General features: G+C 36.7%; 1 protein-coding gene across 4 annotated transcripts in view; it reads right to left on the bottom strand.

The window, feature by feature from the left end:
* Positions 1-20,993, bottom strand: part of STAM (signal transducing adaptor molecule) — a 76,530-nt gene that overhangs the window by 3,137 nt on the left and 52,400 nt on the right. For 3 of the 4 annotated variants that reach the window (XM_060659237.3, XM_060659240.3, XM_060659239.3), the window contains 5 exons: positions 17,788-17,876; positions 15,636-15,723; positions 15,356-15,410; positions 14,624-14,777; positions 12,698-12,873 (listed from right to left, as the gene is read on the bottom strand). In XM_060659237.3, coding sequence (XP_060515220.3) covers positions 12,698-12,873; positions 14,624-14,777; positions 15,356-15,410; positions 15,636-15,723; positions 17,788-17,876 — 562 coding nt within the window. The remainder of the gene's footprint in view (positions 1-12,697; positions 12,874-14,623; positions 14,778-15,355; positions 15,411-15,635; positions 15,724-17,787; positions 17,877-20,993) is intronic. The other variant, XM_081796054.1, reaches the window with a different exon arrangement.

Raw genomic sequence — 20,993 nt, 5'->3', positions numbered from 1 at the left:
TTTCAAAAAGGACGGGACCACTGGATCTGACAATACAGAAATCACCAGTCCTTGACAAGAGTAGTTCCAGTGCAGTGGGGGAGATGAAAGCTTAATACCCTTGTTTCCCTTACTTCCCTGGAAATATAGGAGCACTGAAAGAAGCCTTCGATCTACCCTGACCACAGTTAGTATCGGTACCATGCCACTGTCAGATTCAGCCTTCCCTTTCGCTGAAAATGATCAGTGTCAGTGCTCCCATCCAAGGCACCCTCCACTGTGCGTGGCTCCTAATCCACCAAAACATTCCTTCAAACTGTTTGCTGCCTCTGCTTCCTCTCTCCCCGTTCTCAACCTGCTATCTGAGTTTCAACTATGTGCAAGGCACTAGGTTAGCTATACAAAGAGAAATACTCAGGGCTTTAATACTGAGATTTCCTCCCCCATCCTTTCTATGAAAAATGTAAAACAATCTATGCACTGGGCAATTGCCCCAAATTTTCAAAATGTTGCCTATTTCTAAACTTTTCAATCGTTACATTGTTTACAAATCAGTCATTTGTAAATTCAATGCTCTTGTACTTGGCACAAATTAAACCAATTCATTATGATCACAGATAATCCACTTACTGCCACGTTCCACCAACTACTGTAACCACTCAAGTAATGATTAAAGGCATTAACCTTTATCATCTATGTGTTGTGTTGTGAGATATAAAGTACTGGAAGAAGTCAGATCTGATGTCATTACTTATATTAGTAAGGGTCACAATACCTGTACGATAAAATGTTGAGACTAAGTGGTAAGCTCTGGAGCCAAAATGCCTGGTTTTGTATCCTATCTAAGTGGGCCTTAGTCTTACCCACCATGCCTCAGTCTCCTCATCTATAAAAGAGGGGTTCTTCATAGGTTATTAGAGTAAATGAGTTAACACATGTAAAGCATAAAGTACAGTGCCTGGTACCTACTGAAACTCCCCATAAATGCCAGCTATTACTGTAATCATTCCTGCTTTGTATTACATCCTTTACCTCAATTTACAGTTCCACCATCCACCCAAGGGCAGATCCTAGCAATTCACCCAATACTTCCCTTTCATATCACTGCTCTGCCCTAGCTCCCTACCTTGTCACCCATATGCAATCATTTGTCAATCTCCTAAATAACTTTCCCCATCTCTTATCATTTTATCCTTTAGACAATCATTTTTGTCTAATATATACAGTCACCCAGCTTCTTACCTAGCCCCTAAGAATTCATCTATATTATTGCCACTTGAAGCCCTTTAATGAGCTTTCCCAGACAGGACCCAACCTCCTTAACATATCTAGGACCATTCATTGTCCTTGCCAGTAACTCCAAGCCTATCTCTTCCCTGTCCCACCAGAGTTGAATCCTTTAGTAAAACTGTACTATTTGATAATGCTTAAAATGTACCACACGTTTTTATAACTCCTTGGTTTACTCCTTCCATGGATATCAAGCCATTTCATACTACCAAAGTCTTTGCTCATGACAGAAAATCTTTCTTACTTTTTTCCTCCAGGCTAAGAATAACAAGCTTGAGCATATTTTCTTGTAAACATTCCCCAAACCACAAGGCTCCTAAAGCACCCTGCAAGTACCTCTATTTGTAATTTATGTGATCGTTACATAATCTGTATGTGTTTGCCTCTAATAACCAGTAAGCACCTTGAGGCTAAGAAACTAAAATCAATGGTCACCTAACATTTGACCAGGGAGTCGAGAATGTTCAATAAAAAAAGGATAGCCTCCCTCATAAATGGTGTTGGGAGAGTTGGATAACCACATGCAGAAAAATGAAATTGCACCTCTGTCTTATACCATTCATAAAAATGAACTTGAAACAGATTAAAGATTTGTATTTAAGCCCTGAAACTCCTAGGGGTGCCTGTGTGGCTCAGTCAGCTAAGCAGCTGACTTTGGCTCAGGTCATGATCTCGTGGTCTGTGAGTTCGAGCCCCACGTCGGGCTCTGTGCTGACAGCTCAGAGCAGGGAGCCTGCTTCTGATTCTCTATCTCCCTCTCTCTCTGCCCTTCCCCTGCTCGCACTCTGTCTCTCTCTCTCTGTCTCAAAAATAAATAGACATTAAAAAACAAACAAAAAAAGACTTGAAACTCCTAGAATAAAACAGAGAAAAAGCTCTTCGACACTGGTCTTGGCAGCAATTTCTTGGATGATAACAAAAGTGTAGGCAACAAAAATAAAAATCAACAAGTGGGACTACATCAAATTACAAAGTGCAGCAAAAAAAACCAATCAACAAAATGAAAAGGCAACATATAGAATGGGAAAAAATGTTTTAAATCACGTATCTAATAAGGGTTTAATACCCACAATATATAAAGAACTCCTATAACTCAACAGCAAAAAAAAGAAGAAAGAAAAAACAAAAAACCCAAACGGCCCAATTAAAAAATGGGCAGAGGAACTGAATATACAGTTTCCAAAGAAAACATAAAATGATCAATACGTACATGAAAAGTGCTCAATATCACTAATTATCAGAGAAATGGTAATGAAAACTATAATGAGATACCGCCTCACACATGTTAAAAGGGCGATCATTAAAAAGAAGTATTAGCAAGAGTGTGGAGAAAAGGGAATCCTTGTGCAGTGTTGTTTGGTATGTAAACTGGTGCAGCCACTCTGGAAAACAATATGAAGGTTCCTCCCAAAATGAAAAATGGAACTACCATATGACCCAGCAATCTCATTTCTGGATATATATCTATAGAAACTGAAGTCGGGACCTCATAGAGACATCTGCACTCCCACCTACCCTGCAGCATTACTCACAGTAGCCAAGGTATGGAAACAACCTAAGTGTCCATCAGTGGATGAATGGATACAGATATGGGGTTTATACACACGCATGTGCGTGCACGCACACACACACACATACACACAAATGGAATACTCTTCAGGCCCAAGAAAGAAGGAAATTCAGCCATTTGTGACAACTTGGATGAGACCTGAAAACATTATGCTAAGTGAAATAAAACACAGAAAGACAAATACCATATTATTTCACTTATATGTAGAAATCAAAACAGTCAATCTCAGAGGACAAGTGTGGTTACTAAGGTTTGGGAGCTGAGGAAAATGAGGGAATCCTGAATGAAGGGTATATACTTTCAGTTATAAGATTGAACAAGCTGTCATCTAACGTACAACATGGTAGTTCTAGCTAATAATCTTATGGTTTAGGAAAGTGCATCAGTACTACCTTACCCAATTACCAGTAAGATCGTCATAGGATGACAGAGATCTGGACAAGTGATTGTCCACGAACAAAAAGTGTATGTAAAAGAATAAGAAACTGCCTTCTAGGTATGAACTGAGGGACACTTAAAAACCTGTCCACCAAAAAAAAGAAGACAAAATAATTGCTCATGGACCATGATTCGTAATTACAAAGCAGCACACCTCTATCAGGTATACTTCCAATCCCAATTCTTGCTCTTCCCAATTTTGTTATCCTACATTTACTTTGTCATCAATTTCCTCATTTAAACACATAACACAAGTTTTCTTAAAGTTTTTTTTTTAATGTTTATTTATTTTTGAGAGAGAGAGAGAGAGAGAGAGAGAGAGAGCGCGAGCATGAGCGGTGGAGGGGAAGAAAGAGAGGGAGACACAGCATCAGAAGCTGGCTCAGGCTCCAAGCTGTCAGCGCACAGCCCAACGCAGGGCTTGAACTCACAAACTGCAAGATCAAGACCTGAGCTGAAGTCAGATGCTTAACCAACTGAGCCACCCAGGCACCTCACAAATTTTCTTACATATTTATAAATATATGGTATACATGGGTTTATATATGTGTATGTGCCTTTGTGAAGCCTTTGCAAGAAATTAAAAAATTTATCTCATTGGCCCTAACACAGCACCTGAAATTCCCATCAATACTAAATATTTATTTATCAAATATTTACCAAGTTCCTACCAGGTGTAAAACTCTGGGCTGCACAGTATGCATACAAAGGTGAAAGAGGGGCCTGGGTGGCTCAATCAGTTAGGCGTCCTACTCTTGATTTCGGCTCAGGTCATGATTCCACAGTTCATGAGTTCAAGACTTGCATTTGGGTTCTGTGCTGACAGTGCAGAGCCTACTTGGGATTCTCTGTCTCCCACTCTCTGCCCCTCCCCTGCTCACGATCTCCACCCGCCCCCTATTAAAACATTAAAAAAAAAAAAAAAAAAAAAAAAAAAAAAAAAAGGTGAAAGAGACTTAGCTCCAGCTCTCCATATTCAATAGTTTAGTTTAGGGATATAAGCAAGTTTATAGTTTAGGGATATAAGCAAGTTAAAAAGTGACAGTAAAACAGTACACCGTGTGCTGGGGTCCTGTGACAGCAACAGAAGAGGAACAGTGCTGGAGAGGAGGGAAGGCAAAACAGGTGGTCTAGTAAAGACAAAGTTCTAAGAACTAAAGAATAAACAGAATTAGCCAGGTTTTTAAAAAGGGCTAAATATTTTAAGGAAATGTTCTACAAAAAGCACCTACTGAAATGTGCATGTCTCTCTTGAGAGATGATATTAACAGCCACAATGTATCAGCAGATGAGGCCCCAGACTACAGAGAAGGACCTGCACCAGGGATTTCCATGACCTGACTGCAGAAGCAGACACAGCAACAGAGGACAAAAGTCAACAAGACACTGCAGCTCTAAAGCACAATGTAAGGTCAAGCACCTACCAACAGATTAGTTCATTTACAAGGACAATTTCTCCAGGCCCTGACCTAAGAACTGTTCCCAAGCAATCTCTAGTAACAAGGTTGCTAGAGCAGTATGTGACACAGTAACAGAGGACTAGCTGGAAAAGAGGCAGCACTTCTGGCTCCATAGTAAAGTATCGAAGAAGTTCCTAGTTACCTTATGTACATTCTCAACAATACCTACCTACCTTGTATCTAGTTTTAAAAAAAAAAAGGATGTTACTCTTCCAAGAACAGCTGCTCACTACCAATTTGCTTATGTCCCACCTAAGGGTATTCATATTCCTCCAATCTCAACTTAAAAAAAAAAAAAAGTCTTAGAACAGAAAGAGCTACACATGACATTTTTTTCCTAACCTATATAACCCAGTTGTAAATTCCTTGTTTTTTAATGGCTATAACAGGCCTCCCCATTACCCTTTTTCTTATGGTCACTTCAGAATACTAGATGTGATCACAAAATGACATGTGAAGATCTCTAAGCATCCCCTGTATGACTCTTGAGAATGAATAACACAGTGATGTTAGTAGAGCAGCATTCCTGGGAAACTTCCAACACTAATGGAAAGGTTTCTACAAATTGTGCCTGTACCAACAAGAAACTTCAGCTGTGCGTCAGAAGAATATCGTGACTTCTAGAATGACACACTGCTGAACTCTTACTGCCTATCTTTTATTCGCTTTAAAAGAAAGATTTCAGTTTAGGTTCCCATTGAAGCAGCAAAAACATATCGTTATAAATCTCATCATACATAATCATTTAACTACGTGAATAGGCATTAGAATAAATAGCCAAAACATGGGCCTGTCTTTTCATATTCAGCTACTTGATGCATAAACCATAGAGGCATATAGCTTCTTGTATCTCTCCTTTCAAATGGTTTATCTTGCCGTGATATATACTAAATTCCAATGTAGGGCAAAAAGAAGGAAATATTTGTCTTAAGACACATCCCAGAACTATAAATTCTATAACAGTAATGATAAAAACATTTAGATTTCATATGAAATTTGTGGAAGATAATAAATTATAGTTACTGAATTTAAGTTTCATTAAAGTCCTTAGCAAGTATCATCACATACTCAAATAAAAACAAAACCAAATTATGGGCGGGGTTTAAGATGAAACCCATGAAATAATTTACCCTGAAAAAGACCAGAAAACTGGATAAAGCCTCTGCAACAAAGGACAAAAAAGGATACCACTGAGATAGGCAGGAGAGGCAGAGATACCGTCTGGACAAAGAACCCCATCCCAGGCACGGTGATCTACAATTGGGAGAGATCTCAAATACACACACATCTTCCCTGGATAGTGAGGGGTCTGTGCTCAGGGACCCCAACCTTCAGATCCTGCATGAGAAGAGCTCCAAATATGCTGGGTTTTGGAAAAACAATGGTGATTTAATCAAGGAAAGCCACAGACTTCAGGGAACTTGCTCTTGGAAGAGCTAGAGATGGAGACTCACTCAAAACCCAACACTAAAACAACAGTTTGAAAAGCGCCTGGACTCTATGTAAACAAGAAATATTTACTAATCTTGAAGTGCCCACCAGAGAGGCAGGAAACTGTTGGGACTTTCTCCAGGGACAGAGAAACTGGTAGGAGCCATATCGGTGACCTCACCCTACCTTGAGAATGTCAGGGTTAGCAACTACCATTTTGGAGCTATCTAGCCTACTGCTAGCTAGAGCCACAGTGAAGAACTCTGCCCACACCCAGCATAGCCATGAGAAATGGTCAGGTGAGGGCAAGAGCCATGCCTGCCACCACACTGCAGCACATCTGTGAGTCACGGCCCAATCAGGCACCAGCCCTACCCACCCCCACACCACAGACTGGGCCCTGACACAGCAGACAAGCATGCACAATCCACACAGGGGACACCCTGTGAGCACCAAGCTCTGCTCAGAAGGGATTATGCTTCTTGTGCTCCACACAAGGCCACTCCTTCAAGACAGAGAGGTAGTTAATCTACCTAACACAAAGAAACAAACATGGAAAGTCAGGCAAAATGAAGAAACAGAGGAGTATGTTCCAATGAAAGAACAAGAAAAAAATATCAGAAAAAGACATTAATGAAACTGTAAAAGCAACCTCATAGAGTTCAAAGTAATGATCATAAAGAAGCTCAGAAACTGATCACACTTCGAAGAAAAATGGATGAACAGTTTTATCTTGAACAAAGAGAGAGAAAATATAAGAAAGTACCCAACAAAAGTTATGCAACTGAAAAATACAATAAATGAACTGGAAGATATACAAGGCAGGTACAACAGCAGGCTGGATGAATCCAAAGTTTGATCAGCAAACTGGAATTCAAAGCAACAGCACTCATCCAGAAGGAACAGAAAAGAAAAAAAGAAAAAATAAATAAAACAAATGAAGACCTTTAATAAAATATCAAGCAGAATAGCATTCCCATTACAGGGTCCCAGAAGGAGAAGATAGAAAGAAAAGACCAAAAAACTTACTCTGAAGAAATAATAGCTGAAAACTTCCCCTTATCTGGAGAATGAAATGAACATACAGGTCCAGGAAGCTCAGAGAGCTTCAAAAGACATAAACCCAAAAGATCTACACCAGGACACATTATAACTACAACAGTGAAAGTTAAAGAGAAAATCTTAAAAGCAGTAAGAGAAAAACAACTTATTACATACAAGAAAAACCCCATAAGGCTATCAGCAGATTTTTCTGCAGAAACTGAAGGTCAGAAGACAGTATTTATAGTGCTAAAAGAAAAAAACTTACAACAAAGAATCATCAAGCGAGATCATCACTGAAAATTGAAGGAGAGATTAAAAGTGTTCCAGATAAACAAAAGTTAAAGGAGTTAATCACCACTAAACCTGGCTTTTCAAGAAATGCTAAAGGGATGACTTTAACATGCAAAGAAATGGCACCAATTAATAATAAGAAAACATACAAAAGCAAAAATCTCATTGGGAAAGGTAAAAACATAGTAAAGGTAGATCACTCACTTATAAAGCAAGTATGAAGATTAAAAACCAAAAAGAGTAAAATTAATTAAAATGCAATAATTAGTTAAGGGATGCTAAAATAAAAGTGCAAAATGACACATCAAAAATATAAAAACTGGGGGTAGTGGGAAAAATGTAAAGTTTTGGAATGTGTTCAAATTTAAGTTACTATCAACTCAAAACGGACTGTTATATACATAGTAAGTTATATGTGAATGTCATGGTAACCACAAAGCAAAAACTTCTAATAAGTACATAAGAGAAAATGTAAAAAAAATCTAAACATACAATGAAGAAAGCCATCAAACCACAAGAGAGTAGACAAAAGGAACAGAAAAGAGCTTTGAAAACAATTAACAAAATAGTAAATATACACATTGATAGGTATATATTTACTTTAAATGTAATATATAATTACTTTAAATGAAAATGGACTAAACTCTCTAATGAAAAAAAGATGAAATAAATGAATAGATTAAAAAAAAATGACCCATCTATATGCAGCCTACAAAAGACGTACTTCAGAAGGAAGTCCAGAAACAGACTGAAAGTGAAGGGCTAGAGAAAGATATTCCATGCAAATGGAAACAAAAACAAAGCTGAAGTAGCTGTACTCACATTAGACAACACAGACCTTAAAAGACTGTAATAACAGACAAAGAGCATTACACAATGATAAAAAGGTCCAATCACAAAAAGACATAACGTTTAAAAATATATATGCATCTAACATAGAAGCAACAAGATAGATAAAGTAAACATTGACAGACCAAAAGACAGGAATGGACAGTAATACAGTAATAGTAAGGGACTTTAACACCTTACTTACTATCTATCAATGGATAGATCATCCCAACAGAAAATCAATAAAAAACATCAGCCTTAAACAACACATTAGACCTGACGAACTTAGATATTTATAGAACACACCATGCAAAAGAAAGAGAATACACATTCTTCTCAAATGCATATGGAATATTTTCCAGGACAGACCATATGTTACACTACAAAATAAGATTCAATAAATTCAAGAAAACTGAAATCATATCACGCATCCACTGTGGCCACAATGCTATAAAAACTAGAAATCAATTACAAGAAGAAAACTGGGAAAACTACAAATATTTGGAGATTAAATACTACGCTACTGAACACCACTGAATCAAGAAAGAAAGAGAAATAAAAAAAAAAAACAAAACACCTAGAGACAAATGAACAGAAATATGACATAGTACGACCTATAGGATTCAGCAAATGTAGTTCTAAGAGGGAAGATCAGAGCAATATAGGCCTACCTCAAGAAACCAGAAAATCTCAATCTAACTTTCCACATAAAGGACCTGGAAAAAGAAGAACAAATGAAGCCCAAAGTCAAGAAAAATAAGGAGATAATAAAATCAGAGAAGTAAATAACAGAGACACATAAAATAAATACATACACACATAAATAAAACTAAGACCTGGTTCTTTGAAAAGATAAAGAAACTCAAACCTTTATGAGAAAGAGAGGGCTCTAGTAAACAAAATCAGAAATGAAAAAAGTTTTAACTGACCCCACAGAAATACAAAGGATGAGGAGCAACTACTACAAATATATGCCAACAAATTGGAAAAGGTAGAAACAATGGAAAAATTACTAGAAACAATCTTCCAAGGCTAAATCATAGAGAAATAGAAAATCTGAATAGACCAGTTACTATAAGATTGAATCGGTAATCAAAAATCTATCGATGAACAAAATTCAGGACTAAACAGCTTCACTGGTGAATTCTACCAAATATTCAAAGATTTAATAACTATCTTTTTCAAACTCTTCCAAAAAATGAAGAGGAGAGACTACTTCCAAAATCATTTCATGAGGCCAGCCTTACCCTGATACCAAAACCAAATATGGAAATCACAAAAAAATGTCATTACAAACCTATCGCTGATGAACACTGATTCAAAAATCAACAAAACATTAGCAAATCAAATTCAACAGTACATTAAGAGGATCAAACACTATGATATCAAATGACATTTATTACAGGGATGCAAGGATGCCTCAATATCCACAAATCAAACAATGTGATACACCACATTAACAAAACTAAGGACAAAGATCATATTTCAACAGATACAGAAAAAGCATTTGACGAAATCTAACATCTACTTCTGATAAAAACCCTCAACAGAGGGTTGAGGTACAGAGGCACCATGGGTACAGAGGCACCATTAGTCAACATAAGAAAAGATATAATGACATAGGCACAGCTAACGTTATACTCGATGGTAAAGAGCTGAAAGCTTTTCCTCTAAGATCAGTAAGAAGACAAGAATGTCCACTCTTGCCACTTTTAGTAAGCATAGTATTAGAAGTCCTAGCTACAGCAATTAGGCCAAAAAAAATAAAAAGAAGCAAGGATGGAAGGAAGGGAGGGAAGGAGGGGGGAAGAGAATGTATCCAAACTGGCAAGGAAGAAGTAAAACTGTCACTATTTCCAGATGACAGGAGAGTACATGGCGATAAGCCAAAAGACACCACCAAAACAATTGTCAGAATACATGAATTCGGTAAAGATACTTGACAAAGATTTTATAAACACACAAAATCAATATATAGAATTGTAGCATTTCTTATATACTCATAATGACTTATTAGAAAGAGGAACTAAGAAAATAATCCCATTTACAGCTGCATCAAAAAGAATAAAACACCTAGAAATAGATTTAACGAAGGAAGTGAAAGACCTGTACACTGAAAACTGTAAGACACTAATGAAAAAAACTGAAGATGACACAAAAAAAGAAAAATATTTTGTACTCATGGTATAGAAGAATTAATGCTGTTCAAGTCTCCATACTATCCAAATCAATCTACAGATTCATTGCAATCTCTATCAAAATTCCAAGAACTAGAACAAACAGTTCTAAATTTTGCATGGAACCAAAAAAAAAAAAAAAAAAAAAAAAACAAAACCCAAATAGTAAAAGCAATCTTGAGAAGAAACGACAAAGTTGGAGGTATCATGCTCCCTGATTTCAAAGTATACTACAAAGCTACGGTAATCAAAACAGTATGGTATCAGCATAAAAAGAAACACACTGATCAGTGGAACAGAATTGGGAGCTCAGAGTTACACCCACACCTATATGGACAATTATTTTACAACAAAGGAGCCGAGAACATGCAATGAAGAAAGGACTGTATCTTTAATAAATGGTGTTGGAAATACTGAACAGCCAAATAGAAAAGAATGAAACTGGACTACCAGCTTACACCATTCACAAAAATGAATTCAAAATGGAGTAAAGAGGGTGCCTGGGTGGCTCAGTCAGTTAAGTGTCCAACTTCAGTTCAGGTCATGATCTCACAGTTTGTGAGTTTGAGCCCCACGTCAGGGTTTGTGCTAACAGCTTGGAGCCTGGAACCTGCTTCAGATTCTGTGTCTCCCTCTCTCTCTTTGCCCCTCCCTTGCTCTCTCTCTCTCTCTCTCTCTCTCAAAAATAAACATTACAAAAATATATACAAAATGGATTAAAGACTTGAATGTAAAACTTGATGCCATAAATTTCCTAGAAGAAAACACAAGTGGTAATAAGCTCCCTGACATCAGTCTTAGCGGTATCTGTATGGCTCGGACTCCAAAGACAGAGAAACAAAAGAAAAAAATAAACAAATTACATCAAAATAAAAAGCTTCTCCTCACCAAAAGATACCATCATCAAAATGAAAAGCAACCTACTGAATGGGAGAAAGTTTTTGCAAATCATGTATCTGACAAGGATTTACCCAAAATACATAAAGAATTCACACAACTCAACAACAAAAAATACAAACCATCCAATTTAAAAAGTGGGCAGGTGATACGAACAAACATTTTCCCAAAGAAGACATACAAGATGGCCAAGAGGCACAGGAAAGACGCTCAACATCAGTACTTATCATGGAAATACAAATCAAAACTACAATGAGATATTATCTTACACCAATTAAAATGGGTATTATCAAAAAAGACAAGAAATAGCAAGTGCCGATGAGGCAGTACAAAGAAGGGAACCATCACATACTGTTGGTGGGAACGTAAAGTGGTGCAGCCAACATTTGGAGATCCCTCAAAAAATTAAGAACAGAACTACTCTACGATCCAGCTCTTCCACTTCTGGATATGGTAATTACCTGAAGAATACAGAAACATCGATTCGAAAAAGTAGAGCCCCCCTTTTGTTCACTGCAGGATTATTTATAATAGCTAAGAAATGGAAATAACCTAAATGTCCACCGATAAGTTAATGGATAAAGAAGATGTACGTGGGGTGCGTGTGCCTGTGTAGAAGTACGTACAGTGTACATATACTACAGCCCTAAAAAAAAAAAAAAATTAAATCTTGCCATTTGAGACAACATGCATGGACCTTAGAAATATGTCATGCTAAGTGAAATAAGTCAGAAAAAGACAAATAGACAATATGATTTCACCCATAGGTGGAATCTAAAAAACAAACAAACAAACAACGAAACCAAACTTAAAAGAGAACAGACTGGTGGTTTCCCAGAGAGGAAGGGGGTGACGGGGTAGCTGGAATGTGTGAAGAAGGGTGATGGATGGTAACTGGACTTTCAGTGGTGATCACTTGGCAGTGCATACAGATGTACAATTACAACGTACATCTGAAACTTCACATAATGTTATACGGCCAATTTTACTTCGATAAAAAGAAAAATGATAGGAAATTTAAAAAGGACAGAACCAAGACCTGAATACAGCCATTCAATGAGTCAGTAAGACAGAGGAATAGCCTTTGGGCTAGTAATGCAATACTGCAAGGGGTCCTGTAGGACCCACTCATCACCGTAAACAGGGCTGACCATCTGATATTGGTGACGGCATCCATCTATCCTAGGTTGTTCTTATGCAGTTCTTACAGTTACAGATGAGTGGAGGCATTTAAGAGTTGTAAGAGCACTAACTCCAAACAGTAGTCAAATAACAGTCAAAACTCAAATTACTTAGGGTAAGAAGCCTGAGTCTGCTGACTGGGAAGGGCTGGGTTTACAGATGGCGGAACAGCTCCTTGGCTGAGAGAAGACAGCTGCTCTGGGGGAAGACTGTAGCTCCTGAGATGGCTCATCTGTGCGCTCCCTGCAACCAGGTAAGCACCACTCTGAGGAGGCCCTGGGTACACCTAGAACAGGTCATGATTAAAAAAAAAAAAAAAAAAAAAAATTAGACTTTCTAAGATTTTAACAGGTGTGCCAAAATTTCTTTGTAGAGGCATTCAGTTACAAAGTGAACAATGAAAGCTCCAAAAACTTTTTAAAAGTTACTTCTTTTGACAGGTATTTTAAAGAATACTTTTCAGTGAAGTGGGCTTTCTGATCATTTTTGTTCTTAGGTAAACAAACCATGAGCTACACTCAGGTTTATTTCATACAGAAACAATAAAGGAACTTATCTTGAAACTAATATTATCTCTCTTTCCATACTGATATTTTAAGTACTTTCATAAAAGGAATCTCAAAAAATGTTTAAGAAGTCTCTCTGAATTCAGTTTTATATCAATAGACTGCATGTGCTTATAGATACAATTTGTATTTCCTAAATTACAGTTTAGTGAACACAGAGCAAGCTAACTTTCTAAAGCAGGGATGAGCAAAAACATTTTTGCAAAAGTCCAGATAGTAAATATTTTAGGCCTTGTGGGCCTTTCTGTCACAACTACTGAACCGCCCATATAGAAAGTAGCCGGAAACAATGTAAAAACAAATGAGAATGGCTGTTATAGCAAAGGTTTATTCAAAAACAAAAACAAACACAAAAAACAGGTGGGAGGTTGGATTTGGCGTTGGGCTATGCATCCAGAAACAGTATTTTAATCTAATGGGATTGATCTCTTAAATGCCCAAAATCTAAAGCACACAAAATACTCTAATTTTCTATAGTATTCATTCAATCTTTCCATTTCACATGTTTGAAAAGAGAACTGTGTATGTGGTCAGATTTTTGCCAGCTGTTAAGATAGTAACACAGTCATCAGGAGAGAAGACAATCATCTCAGCACTTCGTTTAAGCCCTAAGAGACTGACCATACATACATCAGAATACAGAAGGTGTTCACTATAAACAGAGGTATTCCAGTCCTCTTAAAAGCATTTTTTTTTTTTTTGTATTTGCAAATGGAACATGAAGAGGAATTTTTTTTGCTAAAACTGGTATCAAGAGCCGTGAGTAGGTGTCATCTAGCCTCACACTGGACAAGTGTGGCTGGTCAACTCCAGGGATCCGGTCCCTCATTTCGAGGAAAGTGGGCCATGTTATAAGAAAAAAATTAATTTGCACAAAGTTTATGCCACCCACATAAATAAAATGGAATGCTTGGCTAGGTCCCTATACAGTGACCATACTGAGTTTGTGGGAAAAGGGCTCCTGAAACAGTCACTTAAGGTGAAGAAGGAGGATGCATTCTATGCCTTCTCATGTAAAGGAAGATGGAAACATTCAGATTAAAGCCACTTACTATAAAACCCAAAACTGTAGATTCTCAGAAAAAATTCGTAGTAATTAGACAATTTACTCAGACAGAAGACATGGTTCTTAACCAGATAATTATATATGAAGCTTTAAAAATATACAGATGTTTCGGCCTTTCTCTTGAACATTCTGATTCAGTAGTCTGGGGTGGGGAGAAGCAACCTGTATTTTTTTTTAAATGTTTGATTCTGATGCACACCTTTGAAGAAAAATAATATTGTGAAAAGAATTACTGGAATAATTAGTATATTATACACTGTATTTGTCAAGTAAAAAATTCTTTTAAACTTTGTTCTAAGCATTACTTTTAGAAAGTTTCAAATCTTACAAAACACAGCTATTCCAAATAATCTCAAACATAGTTGAGAATTTAAAATGATATACTTGAATTTTTAAAAGCTTACCTGAGAACCAGAAACACCAGATGACTGCATATAATACTGCTGATTCTGTAATTTTGCATACATGGAATACATTGGATCTTCATTCATTAACTTGGTATACAATGAAAGTGCTTCCATCACTTTAACATTAAGTTCTGAGAGTTCTGAATGTTTTCTGAAATATTACAGAGTAATTTCAAATACAATTGCTAATTAAATGATACAATGTTCTAAATATGACCACACACAAAAACAGCAAAAAGTAATATAAGTAGACATTACTTTAACCTTATGACAGAAAATATCCTGTATTCTAGCTCCAGGGCAACCAAAACTATCTAAGGTATGGTGCTGGCAGAACTCTAGCTTATTGTACTTGACTTTATCTTGAAATAACTAGGTATCCCTAATAAATAACAGATGGGTGAGTCATCTGTGGGCTCTGGTAATGTCACTTATAGCATTACAATGATTAGAACAGCTAGGTATTATTTTTTAAAAAGACTAATATAATTAAGATCAAATAAATTCTCACTTAAAAAAAAAAAAAAAAAAACAACGCAGGAAGATGGGTCCAATTCTAATTCCCACATCTAGTGGAAAACAACTGAATGAGAACTGGTACCTCTGGCAGATCTTTGGCATATTTTTAAAATAAAAATAAATAAAATTAAAAGGCAGCTCTATCCCAGCATACACTTAGAACTTCAGCAAAGAAGACACACAATATAGACATAGCACATGTTCTTTTACCTATCAATATCTTCCAGCTTTTCATCAATGAGAGGTCCCATCTGGTGACACATTGCTAAGATAACAAGATTTAAAGAAATATAAGACAACACAGCAAAGAAAAGCTTATCTGTGATAGATACTCATATAGGCAAGACTGGGTCATAGAAGAATGAGAAGTGTTCACATTTTTTTATATCATTTTAAATTTTATTTAAATATAAAACCATTCTGTAACAGAACACTACAGACAAACTCTAATTATTCTTTACGTGCAAGGTTAATGGAAAACAAAGTTTACCTTCAAGATGAAGTAACTCTGGAAGATCTGGTTGGTCATCACTGGGATCTGTACTCTGCAACATCTGTAGCAACTGGTCCATTTTGTCCTACAAGAATTAAATAGTTAATACAAAAAGCAACAAATCATTATGCAACAATATGTTCTCATTTCATTAATTAGATAATGGATGAAAAACTTTTATATTTCATACAGAGACTCCAATTTTGCTTTTATGTATTTACTATCCACGTATTCTCTTTAGTACCAAGTGAAGTCAGAGCCTTGAAAGCTCTTCCTACTTATTTTTCAAACTGCTCACGGAGACTCTCTTATATGAGAAGAAGAGAGCCATATTTCAACTTACAACGTGTGAGTTCTTCGATCTGTTATGTCATGGTTGTGGAATTCCGTGTCACTTTGTTTTGGAGCAGCTGGTACCCTTGCCATGCTGACAGGTGTAACTTTGCTCTCAAGATGGCATTACCTATGACTAACAGCTCAGTTATTACTTCTCCACCATGGCGAATCCAGCAGCTGCTTTAGCAAGGCACAGCTCAGCTATAGTACAGCTCTTCTTCTAAGTAGGGCCATAAGATCTTATTCTATATTTTCTTCCCACCAATGTTTCAGTCTGTCATAAAGGAAGCCGTAAGATTGTGGCTTCTCTCCTTTCCTATGTAGGGAAAGGCTGGAAGGATCTCAAAGCAAGGACTCAGATCTATCACAGAATATTCCCTTGCAAAAACCAATGGACCTAATGACACCATCATTACATAAACACATCTGTATATTACACAAGTACATATGTACTTAAATTTAAATTTTTAAAAATCAAAATACTGATCTCACGTACCAAAGAATGATAGTGTAATAATTACGAACTTCTCTCCATGCATGGTTCTTACATGGTTATATTACTAAACACAGGTACATTAGGTAAACAGTGTAAAAGACTACCAATTCTAAGCAGTCATTTAAACTAAAACCAAAATGCTATTTCTGGGGCGCCTGGGTGGCTCAGTCAGTTAAACGTCCGACTTCGGCTCAGGTCATGACCTCACAGTCCATAGGTTTGAGCTTCGCATCGGGCTCTGTGCTGACAGCTCAGAGCCTGAAGCCTGCTTCAGATTCTGTGTCTCTCTCTCTCTCTCTTCTCCTCCCCTGTTTGTGCTCTCTCTCAAAAATAAGTACATTATTTTTAAAAATAAATAAATGCTATTTCTGCAAAGAACAGATTGAGAGATGAACTAATCACTGGATGGTGAAAGTCGCACAAGTACATAAAAAACTTCTAAAGTCACAAGAATTTTGTATTTTGAAATGGATACCAGTTTTTAATGTAAAAGAGTCACCATTTTAATTTTAAATAGTCTAAAACGGAAGGCGTGCTACAGAAAAGACTGCTTACAGCAAAAAAAAAGTGGGGGGAGAAGGGGGGTAATGTGACAGTCAACTAACATGTGGATAATTTTTGTTTTAAACACCACACTCTATTTGAAATTACCTAGAATCGAAGACATGAGGTTTGTTATACGGACCACCAGGCTGACTCGACACGCATTTTCTTATGTAATGCAACTGCCCAAATGTTAAGTTTCCCTGACCCCGTCAAATTCCCTGGCTCTCAGCACAATCTGCAGTCGGTTTCTCTAAAAGAGCACTCTTCAAACTTTGTTTCCGGTTCCCTCCAGAAGAAGGCTAAAAACCTATAAAATCCCTTCACTTATTTTTAAGATGACATATCATTTTTCATCATAAGTTTAAGATATTACAAAGGATGTAATTTCCAGAGCATTAAATAATGATCTTTGTAAATGAAACAGTCATATATTCTATTAACTATATTCAATCCAAAGAAAAATTCACTACACTAGTGTTTGTAATAATCAAAAAACCTCAAAAAACTGCAAACAACCTAAGGGTCCAATAGAAGAATAATTAAATCATGCCAAGTCCATTCTATGGAATATTAAGCAGAAATTTTAAATAATGAGGTACAGAATAAGACTATAGAGACAGTTTCAAGGAGAATCTTTGCTTTGTCTATATTGCCTGAATTTTTATAACATAAAATACATGCATTAATCAAGTAATCACTTTTTTTAAAACAAGACAAGTATTTCAACTTCAATACCAAGTATGAACCACTTTCACAGAAGAAATCACTTACTTCATCAATAAAGGCTTGTTCCGGTTCTGGCTCTATTGTTTCTACCTGAACATCATCACTAAATTGTACCGTCTTCTTCTCCGTTTTAACTGCAAAACATGTAATATTCACCTTTTCCTTATAAGAAATTTAAAATTCTATTTCAAAGCACTTCAAATTCTATGAGAGAATCTGGATTTTTCTCAATATTCCCTTTGATCTGGGAGACGTAGTTTAAGGGGTCATTAAGACAACAGATTTAGACAAAAATGACAGAACATTATTTTGTGGAATTCCGTGAAGATTTCTTAATTTTCTCTTCTAAGATTTTACATTTTCCTGGAAAGACACTTCACTAAAAATAAAAGGGATATTTCCAAAGCAAAGATTAATCACTTACTACATATGAGAATTTAGTGAACTGGTGGGCAAAAAGTTTTAGAAGTAAAGTTCTTTCACAAGTAAAGTTTTACATAAATGAACTCTGCAATCAAAATAAACTCTCTTTTAAATTACCAGTCCTTTCAAAGAAAAGTCTCATTTGAAAGACCACACTATTTCATTGTAGTGAACTGGAAAGTTAGGCATATGTTTTTTGGCATGCCATTCAGTGTTTTTACTAAGAGAATCAATGACATCCAGGTCAGTGGAGGACTTTACAAGTAGCACTGGCAGTGATCTGAATTTTCCACTAAATCGGCCTACATTTTTTAGTTGCATTACTCTTTGAAATAACACTGTGGTTATGAAGGGACCTGCAAACCACTGACCAGACGCACATTATTTCTCTTGCTCAACAAAGCAATCTTTAAAAACTATTCAATGTATCATTAACTAGTAAATACAAGGTTATGATTAATAGAGCAATTAACCTTCTCCCCACAAATCCTGAGAGGTCCATACAGCTTTAAAGGAATGAACTTTCTGTATTTTTCATCCTTGTATCAATGTGGTCAATTGGTATTCATAACAATGTTAAGAAGAAACTATAAAAAGGGGGTTGGGAACAGAGCAGAAGTAAGGAAAGGAAATGTATTATTAAACTATTTAATGTGTGTAATAGAATATTACATTTCCCCCCAGTGACTCTCTTATACTAGGAAATACGCCCATTTTAAAATGAGGTTAACAGCAGCACAGTAATATTAAAAGTTCGTGCACAAGAGAAAGCTGATGTATGACACAGCCTGGATCTGAAAGCCAGCCTATCTGGCTCTACCAGTCCACATGCTGGAATCTGGCCAATGATTTTACTCTGAGAACAGGAGCTCCTATCACTCATGTATTCTGTATTGTGTGCTTCTGTATAAAATGCAGATAATGTAATCTCCAACGTAAGGAATACATTCATTCCACGTAAGTCACCATAAAGCAAAATTCTATACAAAACACTTTCAGCTGGTTTCATTTTCCCTTGGGGGTAAAAGAGACATGTGCTAGAGGTATTTTTGCTTTTTATATCTTGAGCTATTAACAAGTAGGAAGCTGGGAAAGCACGCATTGGCTGCTACCCATAAGAGAACACACGGAGGACTCGACATCGTGCCAGCCGACCATGTACAAGTTGTCAGCGTTTTCCTCACAGGCACCGATACTATTACTACGCACGTGTGCACGTCTGCGTATAGCATGTGTGCACATGCGTATGTGTGTACGTGTATACACATGTGCACGAAACAAACTGTTTTCACAGTATCTACCACACTTCCAAAGAAAAAACAAGCTAAGCAGGGTGGGTACTTCTCCTTGCCAGTAAGTAAAGCGGGCTTCTGATTCCTCACAAAGAATAGCATGATGACGATCATGCTAACATTGCTTTCCCAAGTTCAATAACTACATTTCTATGACAGAAGCTCTGCTGTTCCAGTTCTCCTCTTTACAGAAGTCCGGAGAGAAACACAGGAAGAAGAGCTAGAGTATTCATTTTAACGCTGCACTCTACACGATGGGGGACAAGATGAGACGGCTACATGAGTGATACAAGATCTTGGATCTCAGATTGAACACAAGTCCAAGACCTTTCTATCCTTTCCAACAGCTGATTCAGGACAAAAACAAAAAACCCCAACACCCAAAAAACAAATTAAAAAAACCACCAGCATAAACGCAGGTTAAAAAGCCGGCACACAATACACTGCCATCTTAAATAGGTTCTACGACATATTTCTTGGGTTCTAACAAAAAAGAACTACATTATTAGGACGGGTAGCAGGAATCTGTCTCTGCTATAAATCTGTCATGAAATGACACAAGATAACCTGGGAATCATCAGAAGACAGCATCGTTTCATTACAGATAAAAGTAGTATCTGATTTGCTGTTAAAGCCTTCTCTTGAAAGAAAAGTGTTCCTGTATTTTTTCAAGAAAAGTATATGTGTTGTTTTATGTATACATATATAGGTATATATGTACGTATATACACACATACTTATGTATCATTTACTGCATAAATATTTATATAGTCTATATTTTGGGTAAGATTCAGTACTGGTTTGGGTAAGATTCATTCCAGTTGCTGGAAATGAAAAGGTGACTAAGACAAAGATCCTTCTTTAAATTCTTGTAAACTAAAAAAGACCTAAGCATCTTGCAATTTGTAACTTTCTTTGACCCCTTGTACTCACATTATAGAAAGATGAGATATTTTGCCAGCTAACTATAGCCTACCAACTTATATACAAAAGCTCTTTTAAAATTCTAAACCTTTCAACCACTAATAGAAACCTTTCTACACTAGAATAGATTTCTCATTTATGACCTAATCTTGGTGACCCCAACTCATCATTATGAAGATTCAGTGAACTATAGTATTATGTAGAAATATAGTGAACTGCCTACAAACATTTTGGCGGGCTACCAATACTTACGTCTCCTGCAACTATTATGCCTGCCCGTAACATCACTTTTCCTTCTAGGCCCCACTTTCTAGTTTACTTCCCTTGGTAGCACAGGTTTGGAAAGTAAACAGAAAGTTTTCATAAGATTAGTTATGGCTCCTTCTGACTATCTGACATGAGGTCTTAGGAAAGCCATTCATTATATTACTTACAGGCCAGTGCCTCCAAGTTTGGGGCTAGATGCTAAAGAAATGGCTTTAATCTTTGAACAGAAAGAATTCCTATGAGATTACACTGCATTTGTCACACTTCAGGAACTGATAAAGAAAATACCTAATGCATAAATTTCATAACACTTCTTAATCTGCGTTTTTACAATGGTATATATAT

The sequence above is a fragment of the Panthera onca genome, chromosome B4 (assembly GCF_046562875.1).
Source record: "Panthera onca isolate mPanOnc1 chromosome B4, mPanOnc1 haplotype 2, whole genome shotgun sequence".
Classification (NCBI taxonomy): domain Eukaryota; kingdom Metazoa; phylum Chordata; class Mammalia; order Carnivora; family Felidae; genus Panthera; species Panthera onca.
The sequence above is the reverse complement of the archived record's forward strand: the minus strand, read 5'-3'. Positions and strand labels throughout refer to the sequence as shown.